Source organism: Primulina eburnea, chromosome 9 (genome assembly GCF_022965805.1).
Source record: "Primulina eburnea isolate SZY01 chromosome 9, ASM2296580v1, whole genome shotgun sequence".
NCBI lineage: Eukaryota > Viridiplantae > Streptophyta > Magnoliopsida > Lamiales > Gesneriaceae > Primulina > Primulina eburnea.
This window is the reverse complement of record NC_133109.1, coordinates 13,584,820-13,601,324: the sequence shown is the minus strand read 5'-3', so window position 1 is coordinate 13,601,324 and position 16,505 is coordinate 13,584,820. Positions and strand designations below refer to the sequence as shown.

The 16,505-nt window shown below is 34.4% G+C and overlaps 2 protein-coding genes across 4 annotated transcripts; one reads left to right on the top strand and one right to left on the bottom strand.

Annotated features, from left to right (window-relative positions):
- The first annotated feature begins 1,092 nt into the window (after nt 1-1,092).
- LOC140841284 (E3 ubiquitin-protein ligase SIRP1-like) lies at nt 1,093-3,274 on the top strand. Of its 2 annotated transcripts, XM_073208581.1 has the most exons (3): nt 1,093-1,307; nt 1,557-1,719; nt 2,039-3,274. In XM_073208581.1, the coding sequence occupies exon 3, from the start codon at nt 2,083-2,085 to the stop codon at nt 3,220-3,222; it is 1,140 nt and encodes a 379-aa protein (XP_073064682.1). In that variant the 5' UTR covers nt 1,093-1,307; nt 1,557-1,719; nt 2,039-2,082; the 3' UTR covers nt 3,223-3,274. The 2 variants fall into 2 exon arrangements, with proteins under 2 accessions (XP_073064682.1, XP_073064681.1); XM_073208580.1 differs by lacking the exon at nt 1,557-1,719 and having other exon boundaries at nt 1,094-1,307.
- A 1,682-nt stretch (nt 3,275-4,956) lies between these two features.
- On the bottom strand, nt 4,957-13,754 carry LOC140841283 (glucosidase 2 subunit beta). 2 transcript variants are annotated; one of them, XM_073208579.1, is made up of 16 exons: nt 13,495-13,754; nt 13,271-13,396; nt 13,038-13,133; nt 11,592-11,831; nt 9,587-9,774; nt 8,381-8,491; nt 8,226-8,294; nt 7,024-7,336; nt 6,800-6,904; nt 6,616-6,717; nt 6,457-6,514; nt 6,307-6,375; nt 6,091-6,178; nt 5,709-5,770; nt 5,574-5,625; nt 4,957-5,271 (listed from the first exon to the last, which is right to left on the bottom strand). In XM_073208579.1, exons 1-16 carry the CDS (start codon nt 13,619-13,621, stop codon nt 5,206-5,208), a joined length of 1,872 nt encoding a protein of 623 aa, XP_073064680.1. In that variant the 5' UTR covers nt 13,622-13,754; the 3' UTR covers nt 4,957-5,205. The 2 variants fall into 2 exon arrangements, with proteins under 2 accessions (XP_073064680.1, XP_073064679.1); XM_073208578.1 differs by having other exon boundaries at nt 7,024-7,339; nt 13,495-13,753.
- Nucleotides 13,755-16,505: the final 2,751 nt, after the last annotated feature.

The window sequence follows — 16,505 nt, the reverse complement described above, 5'->3', positions numbered from 1 at the left end:
AAATTGCTGGTTGTGCTATTGAATATATCAAAATACATGAAAACTCCGCCGTGATTTTTATAGAACAAAAGAAAATTTTAAAACAATTTTTCTTTATCCTGGTTTATTCTACCATTGATACATTACTTCGTCAAACTCTATTTCAAATATGAAACCAAGTAAAAGTATATTTACAACATAGGAGAAGATGTCACAGTTGTGGAGTATAACGAAGCTTGATCTCGTCCGATGGTACAGAAGGACGCAAAGAGGAAAGGAAAAGAAAGAGTGATCCAAATTGGTGAGGCTATGCAACAATTAGTAACAAATTTGGAAGAATACAATAACAATTAGAAAGTGAATTAACTCATTCAAGCACATAAAACTCCTCGTAATGAACACATGATACATGATAGATGAACAACTTCAAAACCATCGTACGATATGTGAGCAACTGAAAAAAAAGATTGAACATGTTGTAATTTTTGTTTTGACAAAAAACTTGTGTGAAACGGTCTTACGAGTCGTATTTTGTGAGACGGATCTTTTATTTGGGTCATCCATAAAAAAATATTACTTTTTACGCTAAGAGTATTATTTTTTATTGTGAATATCAGTTGGGATGACCTGTCTCACAGATAAAGATTCGTGAGACCGTATTAGAAGAGACCTACTCTTCTGTTTTTATGCTATGTTTTAGTATATGTGTGGTATGTAATTTCTATTTTCATGTCATGTGTTTTAGTATCTTCATTGTCTGTAATTTTCGATTATTAATGTTATAATCGTTATTTTGTGGTAAATTAATTTTGTGTCGTTCGTATTTTTTTTTTTACAAATTAGTTGTTCAAAACTAGTGGTTATGAAATGGTCCTTACGAAATAGTTTTTACAAATCATAAAATTTCTAATTTTATAATTGAATAAAAATATAATATTAAAATTTAGATTAAATTAATTAAAGTTGAGATAAATTTATTAGAAAAATATAAATCATTTTATTTAAATGAAAATAGATATTATTAAAATAAAAATGAGATTCATAAATATTTGATTGTTTAATTTGGATGGACCGGAATATTTGATTGTTTAAAAGAAATAATCTTGTTATTGTGGATGTTCTATGAGTCATGATGACGATGATTGATGAGTAATGGGGAACTGACAACCTCAAACCGCGTATCGCTAGCGACCCTATTCCCCTTCCGATTATTTTTAATCTTCAATTTTCTCCTCGTTGAATAAAAGATTCCATGGTTGCTCCCAAAATCATTCAACTCTGCTGAGTAAACCGGGAATTTTCGCCTGCCTCGGACTTTTCTTTTCCAGGTACATCCCAGAAAATTTTCTGATCTAGAAATTCGATGATGAATTTTCTTCTTGTTGGCTGGTATAAATTTTGTGGCTGTAATGTATTTTTCGCAATCTTGAAAGTGACATCCATTTTTTTTTTTACCGGAGGGTTCTTTATTTGGTGAAATGGGCTATTTTTAATTCTAGCATATATATGTTTTTTATTCAACAGATTTTTACGCAATATGCCGCCTTATTTTACTCTGTTTCACCTACCCTTTGAAGGTTGAATCTTGAAGTTGGATTGATTGTTAATGTCATAGTATTATTTAACCATCAAAAAAGTTGTTCTTCAAGATCCACGGACCGTCATTCTGGTTGGATTTTACCATCTCTGGAATCTTGTTATCCTAGTCTATAATTGATTGGTTCTGGGTGGTCTCAAAGGGTAAGACAGTGAAATGATTTTTTTATAAAAATATTTTGATTGTATTTTTCTGGTATAGATATATCAAGTTTTTAAAGATCTCGGTTAAAGATATCATCTTGTTGTCCTGATGGATGGATTTTGATCCCTCAATTTGATCTTGTTCTTTCCTTCCATTCTTTCGTTTAAAGATTCTGTTGTCTGGGTAGTTAGAATCCATCTACCTCAAATGAGAAAACATTGAAATTCTCCGAGAGAGCTTGATTTTGTCATGGACAAAGTTGACTGCTTTAACTGATATATTTTTTTTTAAAATGGAAATCTTGTTTTTTGTTATCAGGGGAGCAAGCACGAGAAAGCAAATAAAAAAATCTGAATTAAAAAATGGACGAAGTTGAGGATTCAAGATATTGGTGTCATATGTGTTCACAGGTGGTGAATCCGGTTAGGGAGATTGAGACGGTAAAATGTCCATTTTGTCGAAGTGGCTTTGTTGAAGAAATGGCATCTGCCACTGCTCCAGGAAATGATAGCCCTCCTGATTTTGGGCTTGGAGGGTCAGATCCTGATGATGCCCTCTCCCTTTGGGCCCCTATCTTGCTTGGTATGATGGGTAATCCTCGTCGTCCTCGATCAAGGAGATTGGAATTCGAGGACAATGATGATCTTGATGGCTATGTAAATCGTCACCGACGTAACAATGGGGAGATGGAACTTGATCAGCTGGAGTCCGTGATACGGAGGAGGAGGAGAAACTCAGCTACGATTCTTCATCTTCTCCAGGGAGTACGAGCAGGAATGATAGCTGATGCCAGGAACTTGGAAATTGATCCACAGAATAGAGATATGGATCATGTTCAGGATGGAGAGCGTGTGGTCTTGATCAACCCCTTCAATCAAACTATCGTTTTCCGTGGTTCATTTGACCCTAATAATGATTCTCAGAACCATGCAACGATTGGCTCTTTGGGCGATTATTTTGTTGGTCCTGGTTTAGACTTACTACTGCAGCATTTGGCAGATAATAATCCGAACCAGTATGGAACACCACCAGCTCGAAAAGAGGCCGTGGAAGCATTGGTCGCTGTTAAAAATGATGAGATAATCCAGTGTTCTGTCTGTTTGGAGGATTGTGAAATTGGGGCCGACGTGAAGGAGATGCCGTGTAGGCATAGGTTCCACAAAGGGTGCATCTTACCATGGCTCGAGCTGCATAGCTCGTGTCCCATCTGCAGGTATCAATTACCTTGTGATGAGCCCAAGATTGAATCAGACATGTCGAGAAACAATAGTTATGACAGCAATGAATCCAGAAACAACGATAATCCACGTGATGGGGTTGGTGGGGATGACAGAAACGATAATTGGAGACGATTTTCGGTACCCCTTCCATGGCCATTCAACAGTCTATTCTCATCATCTAGTACTTCTCAATCTGCTAGTGGAAATTCATCATTTACATCATCTACGTCTTCTAGTGCACCCACACGACCAAGTAGTTCGCCCCCGGATTCGCGTGAGTAAGTTTGTGCATCTGTTTTCTTGTGCTCTATATATATATATATATATATATATATATATAATATATATATATATATATATATATATATATATAAATATGTATATATATATATATATGTATGATTAATTTTAATTAGTCTTGCATTTGTGTGTGTGTGTGTGTGTGTGTGTATATATGTATTTTTTTTGCATTTGTATATAATTGCAACACTGTGAATGTGCAAAAAGGGAACTTTGTTTCAACTTTCCTGTACTCGGAAAGAACATGTTTCCAAGTGGAGCAAGAATCTGTGGGGCTTTTCTTTTTATCATGTTTAAGAACTCGTAAGAAATGTTCGTTATCATGTTTCTGAATGTGAGTAGGGCTGCTGAATATTCGTTAAATTTGAGTTTTTAGTATCATCAGTTTAGCCGATATTTTAAAGTCAATAATTTGAGTCATTCAAAATAATCAAACCTAATCGCTCCGAGTAGGGGTGATCAAATTTTTTTATTAACCGTTGGAACCGTTCGAACTGGATTGCACCACATCGTTTTTCATGATATTTTATAAAAACCGCGATTAAAAATATTAATCATAAATTGCATTGCATATGTGGTTCGGTTTTTTTTTTTTTTGCCACGAATCGTACCGTCCTAAACCGCTTGTCATAATATTGGGTCTAGAATTATAATAATTTGTAAACAACATATTCAAATAAAGAAGTCATCATTCATTATATCTGAACTCTCTTTAAAATTATTATTTTTTACAAATACAAGTTATCTTTTTCTTAATTATTCTTCATATTAGTTTTTTATTAAAATATTTATTTATTTTGGTACAATATTTTGTTTGAAGTTTGAAAGTAAAAAAGGATAAAAAAGTTTAAATATAATTTTTGTTGTGAATATGTTGTGTTGTTAAATTATTAATTTAGTTTTGAATCTTGATTATTATTTTATCTATTTTGATCTTTATATGCTTTGAACTATATTTTATATTTGAATATAATATATTGTTGTTATTTTCAAATAAATTAGAATATATGTTCTAATATTTTTCATTAAAAAAACCGTAAATCGACCGCAACCGCTTGAAACCGCTCAAAACCGTAAGGCTAATTTTCATTTAAAATCATAACCGATCACATATGGCAATTCGGTTTGAATTTTTTTAAAAAAACTGCAAAACCGCACCGTGACCACCCCTGGCTCCGAGCCACATTGTGGGCTTAATGCATTTATCGATTATTACATAAAAATTGAATAGCAAATGAGCTAACCAAATTTAATTTTGAATCTAAACATCTTGCTTGCTAGAACTCGATATTTAAGTTATAAAAAAAATTGAGCTAGCTTATTTAATTTTTCGGGTTTTCTTTTTTTTTTTAATTAAAAAAAAATATTAATCTTGAGCTTAATTTGGTCTTGTTAAGAATAAGAGTGGTAAACAATCACAAACTTTTCAAGTGTCAAGTGGCAAAAACATATTTGATTAACATTCAATCTTATCGAATTCGAACCAAACACAAAATCAATTTATTTTAATTAATAGTTTATTAACCGCTCACAAATTATAATATTTTATTAATCTAATATAATTATATATTAAATAAATAAATTTCAAGATTTTCAAATAGTTATATTCAAATAATAATTCAATGAATACGCAAACATTGTTCGAATATTTTGAGTCGAACTTATATTCGAGCTTTAATTCGAACCGATTTCGAACCAAAATTTTCAAACTTCGAATCGAGCTCGAACTAAATTTCGTCATATTCCGATCGATTTAGTTCGTTTACGCCCCTGAGTTAACAAGCCCAACACACGCAGACGATAGAATTTTTTTGACAAGTTCTAACTGATTGTAATATAGTTCTTTCTACGTGATAAAAAATGGAGTTCCTTCTCAGCCTATCACTATCGTATTTGACTCCCCTCTTTATTCTTCTGAGAGTTGCAAAGATATAAACTCGACTTCTCCATTTAGATCACTGTTGTTCATAGCTCGTCGTGCACCTCTACTGGCTGTTCTCTCTTCAGTGCCTCTAATTTCTCTTGCAGTTCCTGCACATCACATTTTTCAATTGAAAAAGTCCTTAACAAAGGACAACCGATTGTTATCAATAAGATAATAGTAATAGTAATTTTTTTAAAAAAGGGCCAATGCATATGGATCCGAGTGTTAAAAGAGCTCGACTTTATTTAAGAAAGATTTCGAATCTATGAATAAAGAGATGCTATGAGAGAACTTTTCCCATTGAGGGGTCCTGATTCGACGCAATTCTGAATTGGGTGAGACCCAATATACTACGAATATCGGTGGTTTAAACCAGGAAAAAAAAAGGATCAAGAGCTCGAAGATGAACCTTAAGTTTGTGGTCTAGACATAAAGCTGGAGTTGATAATAACGCTAAGTATCTGCAAATATAAAAAAATAGAAGACATGTTACCAGCATACAACAGAAACACAAAAACATTCCTATGAAAGAACAGATACTCACTCGCAACGACTTGGTTCATCTATATCCGTAGCTTCATTTCTCAAACCACATCTTAACTTGACCTGTGCAAACATATCCCAAAACACAATAGAAGAAGTCAAGATACGTATATTTGGAGGAAGTTATGCTTTTGTAGAAGTGTCATCTATTACTCTAGCTGCACGTTCCAGTTGGTTTTTAAGCAAGTAAAGACCAAACAATATATTTATTTTCAAGGCCATGTTACATTGTTTTTAAAAGATTTAAAACAAATCAGGTCACCAAACACATGACAGGATAAAGTACACATTAATCGTGAATAAAATTGCTCGTGGCAGAAAGGAGACAAGAAGCTTATGCAAGAGGTCATAAACAAGAATTTAAGATACGGAGTTTAGTCTACCTTTAAGCTTCTATCTGGGCCATTCCAGCACTTGTCGCCATTTGAAAATAGCATAATTCTATAGGAATCATCAAATTTCTCCCAGTTCCTACATTATTAAACCATTATTATAAAATGCGACCCGAAAAAAAAGCCCCAATTAGTAGAACATATATATAGAACATACTGCCAGTGAAAGCAATTTGACAGAAGTGCTCAAACCACAAAAATACTTACCCCAAACCAGATGTACTATGACCCTCCACTTGTGTAGCTTGTTTAAACGGACAGATTTTGTAAACATACCTGAAGCAACAGTTTTCATGAATTTAATAAATTAAAGAACTGCGTGAAATAAAAAACTCAAATAGAAGCTAAGGAGCTAACTTATTCTGATTGATCTCAAAACATTGACCATAGAATGAATAGAATTCCTTCTCCGGCCCTACAACAAAAAAATAGAGGTATTGACATCTCATCATCTCTCTCAAAAATTAAGATGCAACTTTTAAAAAAGATTCAACTTCACTAATGTGTCTCAATTACCAAACTCTTGTTTCAGCTTCTGTGTCAAACTTGTTATCCTTGACTGCAGTTTGGACAACTTGGCACTGGATTCATCATACTCCTTGCGGACACGTTCAGCATCTACAAAAGAGAGACACGAAACAGATGACTATCTGCTTTCTTATGTTTATGCCTGCTGAAAAATGGGCAAACTCTCAAATACCTGATTTATCTATCGGAGTTTTGAATAAATTGACAGCCTTAAAGATGCTCCTTACTGTTTTCTGTATCTTCTCCAACCAAGATGGGACAATAGTGCTACTTATGTCTGATCAAGTTGCATCAGATAGAATTAAGACAATAGTTATATTTTAACAGCGTTTACATGAAAAAAGCATTAGCAATGTGTAAGAACTGCAACCTTGATCCAAAAAAGAACCAATGTACCTGAAAAGCTTGATTCATCATCTGACTCAGGTATGTGTGAAGAACTTGAAACATCATGATCACCACCCTCAAATTCGTCAGTCTGTTCTACATCATCATCCTCATCATCATACTCATGCCCATTACTCTCTGAGTCATAGCCATTGTATTCCTCATTGGTTTCTTCAGTCTCATCACGATTTTCTTGATCCTTATCTAGAGAGACATCAAGCTCCTGCAATGGTTGCTCATTTTTCTCCCCTGTCCACCGGGAAGCAACAAGACGCCCTAGCTCTTCCCGTGATAGCGACTCAGTGTCTTCAGCGTCATTATTCTTCTGGAAAAACAACACAGACTTATAGTCATCTGTCATTGGTAAGACATAAGTCAAGCAGAAAAGATTTTAAGTTGTTGGCATGGTATAGCATGTTTTGCGAAGGGCAAGGCCCTTCTAACAGCAGTGTTTATACACCATTCACTTATCTTATCCACGAACCATCAATAAAAAAATATCCAATTTCCATAGGATATGTCAACCAGTGTCTGTTGATACAAAGGCAACATATTTCCAGCTCCAAAGTAGTAGCGTTCTGCCACAGAGAACCTGTAACCACATAAGAGTCGGCATCTGAGTAACAGACTTATAAAACCATCAGCCTGTCACACCCAGAGATCTTTATCAGCTCTTCAAGCACAACTCGGAGAAGGGTAGGATTTTCGTTTCCCAGTCATTTATCACAGGCTCACAGTCATGAGCATGGATGCTACATCCATCATGTGCTCCTTGCCTTCATTCCTTTATTCTGGCTAAATGCCCAAGACCACAGCATACAAGATATGAAGTAGTGCTAAGGTGTATCACCTCCGAAGCTGAGAACACCATCACAGCTTTCAGCAGTTAAATTGAGTTGAGGATGATAATACCACAGAGGTGGTATTTTTTCTGCAGACTACAATGTCTTGCTGGAGACTTTATCTACTGAAAACTGATGCAATTTTTTCATCCTTCTCTTTTCTATTATTTGTTTCAGGCATATGGGTGTGACATCTATTCTTATTTATTAAGGAGATTTGTCTTTAAAATTTTAAAACTAACTCAAGGGACAAAATGATGAGACAGGATGCTCGTGGGACACTTCAGTGAGAGTACTAGGTTCCAAAGTGGAATCTACCAACCAAACAAAAACCAAAAGAAGGACAAACGGGCATAGATGAAGGCATACCACATTGTCAGTGTCAAGAACAGTTTTGCCATCATCAAATGTGGAGCTTTCCAACTTCTGTTCTGTGTCCTATATAAGAGAAATACATACGGAGCATCAATACAAAAAATAAACTTCAAGTGTTCTGTGTCAAGTATTTTTTAAAGAAGACTGACCTGGAAAGAATCAGCTCCATGCTCTTCTACTATATGGGTTGAAAGTTCTTCTTTCGTCCTATGATCATTATGTTCAGGTTCACGGATGGATTCAAGGTCTCCACCAGAATTCTATTAATGTCATATGAACAAGTTAAGGTGTGCCACCGTAATTGAGACTGTAAATATTTGAGCATACAAAATGAACCTCTAAATAGCTTTATGAATAAAAAGTTAAAAGGCCTAAAATTTTCATAATACAGATTATTGAGGCTAGGAGAGATTGGCAAATCTAACAGAGGTTCACATAAAAGTGAACGTAGAACAAGTCTACACTAAAATGTTCCAGCATCCCCAATATCTAATCTTGAAGGGGTGAGGTAAGTAGATCTTTTTTTTTCTGCACCACGGTAATAGAACTCGAGGGGCATGAGTGGTACATTAGAATGTAATAAAATATGAATTGAATCAACTTTGGAATGAAATAAGAATGTAAATTAAGTGATAGTTCTATTTCATTCCAATTATTGGTACAGAAGAAATGAAAAAAGAAAGAAATAAAATTATTTTTAATGATCAAATATTTTTTAACTAGTTCAAAGTAATAGCTAGTCAAGAGTATTTTATTATTATTAAGTAAAAATAAAAAAAAATAATTATTGATGTTCTATTGGTTGTTATAAAATTAACGTTATCATATAAGTAATATTAGGGAAATATTTTGTAAAATATAAAAATGAAGAGTTAGAATGGCTGTGCTCATAAAAAATATGGATAAGAAAATAGTCAATCGCATTGGAATGAGTATTCTCGTTTCAATGCCCTAGTAAGCATGGGTGTACAGATTATGATTATTATATTATAAAGATACAGATTTTAGTTCAAGTAAATTAGGGAAATATTTTGTCAAATATAAGAATGTAGAGTGAGAATGACTATTCTCATCCAAAATAGATATGAGAATAACCATTCTAATTGGAACGAGCGTAATACTAACATGGTATAGGAAATAAGTTGAGAATGATCATTCCATCCCGACAATATTCTCCCATACCAAGCATGCCCTAGTGAATTGATATTATATCATTTACACTTATAAGTTAATATATATACACACACAAGATTCATCATATAAAAGATTCGTCATATAAATTTTCTTCAGGCTCCAAAGATAGGCTTAAGATTTGTGCCAACGAAAAAACAAAGGAAAATCTCATCAAATAAAACCTGTAGATGCTGATCAACTACGCCCATCTCATCATGGATATCGTTCTTCCCATATTCAATGTCTTCACCTTTCTCACCAGCTGCAACTTTCTTCTCTTCAGCATATTCTGCTTCTCTTCTTTCCTTTTCTTCTTTTTCTTTCTGCAGACGTTCTTTTTCCTCTGCCTCTTCAATCCGTTCCTTGTGCTCTTGATGAATAGAAAACATAAAACAACCGTTTCGAGTTAGATAAATTCATTGATCATAATGAGTGATCATAAACTTGATGAATAGAAACGTAAAATTCGCACAACCAAGCTCCTCTATCCAACTCATGTAGTCAGATTATCTACATCATTCACCTGTTGCTATGCCAATGTAAGCACTGTTCTCCAGCACACCAAGGCTATGCGACATTTATTTTCAACAACAGGCTTTTTCAATTATTCAAGCTAACGAACAATGTAAGATGTAACTCAAACCCAAATCACTGTTGAAGTTAGTTGGCAACATGGGATCTTTAAGGAAGATGTAAACATAAAAAGAATATTGTGCTCATGATATAAGAGATGAGTTGGCTGTTAAATAACTAACAAGGCAAAACATTATCTGACCCTTCTGCTTTTAAATGATATGATCTGATCAACATCTAATTGGAATAATAACTTCAATCAGATCCTCAGATCTTGGAAAGGATATAAATTATTTATTACACATTTTTGACACCCCTCTAGGCTCAATAGTAATGGAGAAATCTTTGTCAAAGAACAAAAATCTGGAAGTTTTAGTTAGGAAAATGGAAAAATAACACCATCATGGTGTGGGGGCAGATGTATAGCCTTGTTCTTTAATATATGCAGGTACACAGTGGAAGGAAATGTATAACCTTACCTCCAATCAATAAAGAACTATTACTTGGTCCTACAAAAAGGATCAGGTGAATGGTATGGGTAAACTGTAAACATAAAGGTAGGTACATAAAGTGATGTGATCCCTACGAAGATCAATGAGCAAAGTGATGAAGGATCACTCACACGATTTGTTCAACGTTCGGATGGAAACAACGTGAAAGATGAAGTAAATGGCGATTTATAGAAAGGAAAATGTTAAAAGACTATGCTTGTTATCAACAAAGTTCAAGCCCAAAATTAATTAGTTCTGGGCTAGGTTCACTTATATTTAAATTAATTAGAGAGGCTTATTCATGTTAAAGAGTGCCTCAAATTTTTTTTATTCTATTTGTTTTGAAAAAAAATTAATTCAGGATTTTTATAAGCTAGCTTAGGTAGTATTTAATCCTGCCATACTTGTTTTAAGTTGCCAATGCACATTTAAAAGCTAGGCAACAAATATTATGTAGAAATAATACGGTTTGTCATTAATAAAATTGTGAATTTTCTTCAACTTGAGAGTTTTATCTCGTATTCTTATTGATCAATTTCTACTCATGCCATTCAAAATCCAGATTTATCGTCTTTCCTGAAAAAATATCGTCCAAACAATATAAAACCTTGGTATAATCCAATTTGTGATTATCATATAATTGTTGGGTCGGTCTCCCAAGTCAAACCAAAACCTAGTTCTCGGATCATGGTCTAGTATCATTGAGTTTGCATTAAAGACATCCAGAGAAAGATTTTGGAGCATATTTTTAGGGTCCATTTAATTTATTACCGAGTTTCCTCATCATAAAGGCTCCAACATTTGGCTCCTCGGGTTCTACATACAAACCGCCTCTAACACATACTTACAAGAAACGATGCCACACTTAGGTCAAATCCCATGTAATTTGGTTGCCAAAAATGTATGCAAGAACCCAAACAAATTTTCCAAGAAGATTTCATTTCTCATGTGTTCAAAGAATGTGGGCATATAGTCAACAAGCTCATTACCACACACATTAAAATCTATTTTTAATGTTTTTCCTTTTGTTTTTAATTTAATAGGGAATGGTGTGCGTGTCTGCGGAATAATATCATGGTTTAGTACACCAAAAAATTATTTAATAAAGAAAATAATCTTATACCCTTGAGTTCTTGAACCAATCCACTGAGCACTTTCTCTTCATTTTTTAGCTTGGATAATTCTACTTCGTCTTTGGCTATGGCTAGTTTTGCTTGCTCAATAATTCGTTTGCGCATGGTGACACCTTCCTGATAGGTGGCGATCTTTTTCATCAACCTGTCTCTTGCAACTTTGCCAGCTTCCCAACAGGTGTTTGAACATTTGATTTTGCTATTATACTCATCACTCCCATCACAGCAATCTGCCACAGTTGTGCAAGTTCAGTATTTCAATCCTAAACACATGAGGTACGAGGCCGATAATATTTGCTGTTTATGGGAGAACAAGATTATACATAATACATATTATTTACCATATAGAGCAAATGAAGGAGAAAAAAGTAAATATTTACATGAAAACGGCAAATACATACGCATACTATCAATGGAGGACGAAAAATCGGCCAGGTCGACTTTAAGCCATTATTGTGACATATTATATAATGACTATTAACAAGAAGTAGTTCATGAAAAAGAGCATGGTATGAGAACATACAGAAACAAACATGTAGCTTCATACATAATAATGAAACAGACATATAGATAGCTTCATGCATAAAATTAGCATTAATCTTTCTGCACTTTATGAAGGCAGTTTAAATGAATGATATAGATTAGAGGCATCCATTACAGTGCAAAGCATGTTGGATAAGAAACTCCTCCTATGGAAACAAGACCATATAACTCTTGCTTCCAACAAGAAAAGATAGTTCAACTCCAAGTTAAAAGAAATAAATCTATTTTATGCAAATGGTAACAGGATAGAGTGCATATTTCTTTCCCGATTTAGAAACCGAATAGCTATTTGATCTCTGGGTCTCATCTTCATTATGACACAAGAAAATCCACGCTTAAACCAAGGTAAGTAAACGAAAACATGCTCTTCCAAAGCTTAAAACTGATTATGCTTGGGATATGGCAAAAATCTCGTTTAATACTTTACAAGGTTTATCAAAAACAATCCTGGGACGAGTATCAAGATCTCAAACATATCAAACATGGATTATGAGTCATGATGCTTTCTGTGTCAAATCTAACACTTGTCATATCAAAAATTGACAAACTTGATACAACAATTTGCCAAAAGTATTTAGGGACCCCAGAACCATCTCCCACAATCATAGTTGACATCTTCCCATGTCAAAAACAACTATTGTACATTCATATATTTAAACAAAATAACTTTGAAAAAATCAAGTAAGCTTTGTGGGGACAGAAAAACGAACTATTGCTCAAAATCCAAATCCTTAATTTTCAAACAAAAAAGAGACAATTCTGTTATCTCGAAACTTATAAGCTGTAGAGTCGATAAAATAGATCAAAGGCTAGACAAAACAGTTTTCATATAGTGCTCAAAGCAATATGGTCCAAAGCAGTTAAAACAGCTTTCGCGAAGCTAGAATGCGTACCACAGATACCATCATTGACCCTAGAAGAATACAAGACGAGTGGAGTATGTCCAGTGTTCTTGCAAAAGAACTTCCCATTGGGACAAGCTGATGTTCCTGCACGACAGAGCCCCTAGTCACTAAACAGAATGTTACTAAATGCAAACTTTAAGAACTCACTTCGCCACAAAGACAGATATTCAAACCAAAATTGCCTAACCACTACATATTCTAAGGGGGGATAAAAAGAGTACCGGGTTCATCGGAGCCATCAGCGCAGTCACAGAAGTCGTCGTTGAGGTGGGACTTGTTAAATTTCTTTGATCCATCTTTACACTTGATCGTTCCCCGTGATGATAACCCTTTGTAATAATTCTCGTCTGCACTTGAAATACACAACACCCGTGAGTGAATGCGTACACATACTCGCAATTTTACACATAGGACAGACAATCACATTCATGGAGACTGAAACAACCTTCAGGAGCAGCCCCCAAAATCGAGTCCTTGGGGGAAAAAGATGCCGATCTGCTTATTCCTTGTATCATCAATATTACAAAAATGCAACCAAATCTTAATAAATTTTGGAATACAAGTTCTTTCATCTTCTTTGAAAACCCAACCAAAATCCAACTATATTATCAAATATGCACAGCCGATTTAGACCTGAAACGGAAATCGCTCGTTCGCTCGCCCTTCACTGTAAACGACTTGGAGCACAGCACGGAAGATCCGAGCACGCACAGCTCCTTGTTGCTAAAGAAGGCCAAGCCCAATATCCTATTTGGGCTTTTTTGTTTTTGTTTTTTTTCCTTCAAATTTATGATGTTGGAAAGCCAAGCCCAATATCCTATTGGTGTTTCCATGCTTTTTCTTTATCAGATTTAATATCATGTTAATATTCCTTAAAAATGTTAAATCAAATTATTATTTTAAATTGTTCTTAATTATTAGAGGTAAATTAAATTACGTACAACCAAAATTTTATCATTTTAGTTTTGCTGTGAGACCACTATTGTCAAATTTTAATCTCTTTAAAAAAATTACAGTTTGATGATCATGTGTTGTATGATACGTGAGAAGAGATTGTTCCTACAAGGTGTGTTGTGCTAAAAGTTAAAAATTATTATTAGATTTTTCTAGATTTGATTATTACTAGGAAAAATAAAAATTGAATTCTGACAAATAACTAATTATCATGCAAAACTAAAAATTCAAATTAATATTTAATGAAAATTAACATCGGTTTGGGTCAACTCCATCGATAGAATTGATTATCTTGATTTTCAATGCAATAATATCAAATTTATATTTGAATATTCATAATTGCAATTTCATTCCCTATCTTGAATTATTATTAGCTGAATAGAAGCAAAATTTTAATTCAACATGTTGGAATCGTAAAAGAGTTTGGAAGAAGATTGAATAAACTATTTAAAATTTTCTTCCAAACTTGAGTTGATATTAGCAGTTGAGAGTTGTTAATACATGTTTCTCGATTAGATGAACACAAATGGAACACTGAAAATGGTTTTTCAAATGAGGACAGTCAAATAACATAAGCAGATAGAGATTGAGCAGCTGGAAATAAACAAGAAAAGAATATTGGAAGTTCGAATACAAAATCCTTATTTGTCTCCCCTACTTCCACTCAAAGAAGAATTTACTAAAATTGTTGGGGATCTATGTAGAGTTTAGAGGGGGTTGAATAAACTCTCCTCCTTTGATCATAGTTTTTGCAAAGGGTGCTAAAATCCTGTTAGAGATTGTAGATGTTCTTGTTCAATAGTACGTCCAGCAGATCACAATGATAAGTGCGGAAACAATCCGATGAAGTAAGGTGAAAAACAGTAATAGCAGTAGGCAATAAAACAGTAGTTGTTTCTGGAAGTTCGAAGATAAAATCTTCTACGTCTCTCCTGCTTCTGTTTCCAGAAGGTATCACTAAAAGACTTTGGATTTTACAGTATGTTGGAAACTTAATTCCGGCGTTTGACAAAAGACTCAACTGAATTCAGCAACTAAAAGCTACCAACTGATCGACTTAACTGAACCTAGCTTAACTGATATTTCAGCAGATATTCTCGCCAGTTCATTCTCGCCAACTGATTTGTTATCAGCTGATCTTTCAGCTGTACACGTCATAAAGTGAAAACGACAACCGACAAATAGTACAGTCTTCTGCGAACTGGTAGTGGATCGCCGCATTTCAGAAGTTGCAGTGTACGATCTATCAGGGAATATTGACGTGGCAAACAACGGCTGTTATTCAAATAAATGTTACCGTTGACAGAAGCCTATAAATAGTCGAAGAGAGCAGCTGAAGAACTACCGATTTAGAACTACTCATTTTACTTGCTGTTACTCTGCGAAAATATTCTCTCAACTTCGTCAAATCAAAGCTCAAGCTTATCAGTTTTATCAGTAGCATTCAGGCTACGTTTTGAGCTAGAAAAAGAACTTTGTAATCTTTGATAAATTGTACAAGTTGTGCTAAGATCAGTTGTGATCTGTAAAAGAGTTGTTAACTAAGAGTTTCAGTTTTGGCAATAGATAAGTCCAAACTGAAGTGGGTCAGTACACGTTATTGTATTTGATCAAAGTCTTTTAGTGAATATCCTATCTTTGTGATAGAAGGGGTGACGTAGGAGTTATTCAAGTCTCCGAACATCCAGAAACATTTCCTGTGTTATTTACTTTCAGTTATTTATTCTATCTTTCAGTCAGTTAGTTTTCCGCAACTGTTTTATTCAGTTTAACTGATTGTTATCGACCGACGAGATACTTCAGTCAGTTTGTAACAAAACTGTACCCAACCTTTCGAAGAAGTTTTAATCTAGCAAGTGTTTATTCAACCCCCCCCCCCCTTCTAAATACTTTCACGCTGAGTTAACCGATCCTATCAAGTGGTATCAGAGCGAAGTTTATCTTGTCGTAGAACATATTCTCTCAACTGATTCAGTATGTCTTCTTTCAACAAAATTCCTATGTTTTCCAGGGAAGACTTTGATGACTGGAAAATCAGAATGCAGGCTCATTTAGCTGCACAAGATGATGATATGTGGTACGTCATAACTGACGGGCCAATGAAAATTTTGAAAGCAAACACAGCAGTTGCCATCACCGAAGGGGCACCTCATAGAATTGAAAAACCCAGAGATGAGTGGACTGCTGAAGATAAAAGAAAAGCAAACCTTGACAATGTAGCCAAGGACATACTGTATAAAACACTGGACAAGATAACGTTCAGTAAGATCAAGATGTGCAAGACATGAAAAGAGATATGGGAAAAGCTGATTCAGTTATGCGAGGGAAATGAGCAAACAAAGGAAAACAAACTTTCTGTTGCTGTACAGAAGTTTGACAACATCAAAATGAAAGCTGGAGAATCAATGCTTGAATATGATGAAAGAACCAGTGGAATAATAAATGAACTGAATGCACTTGGAAAAGTGTATACAAATAAAGAAATGGCTCTCAAGATTATCA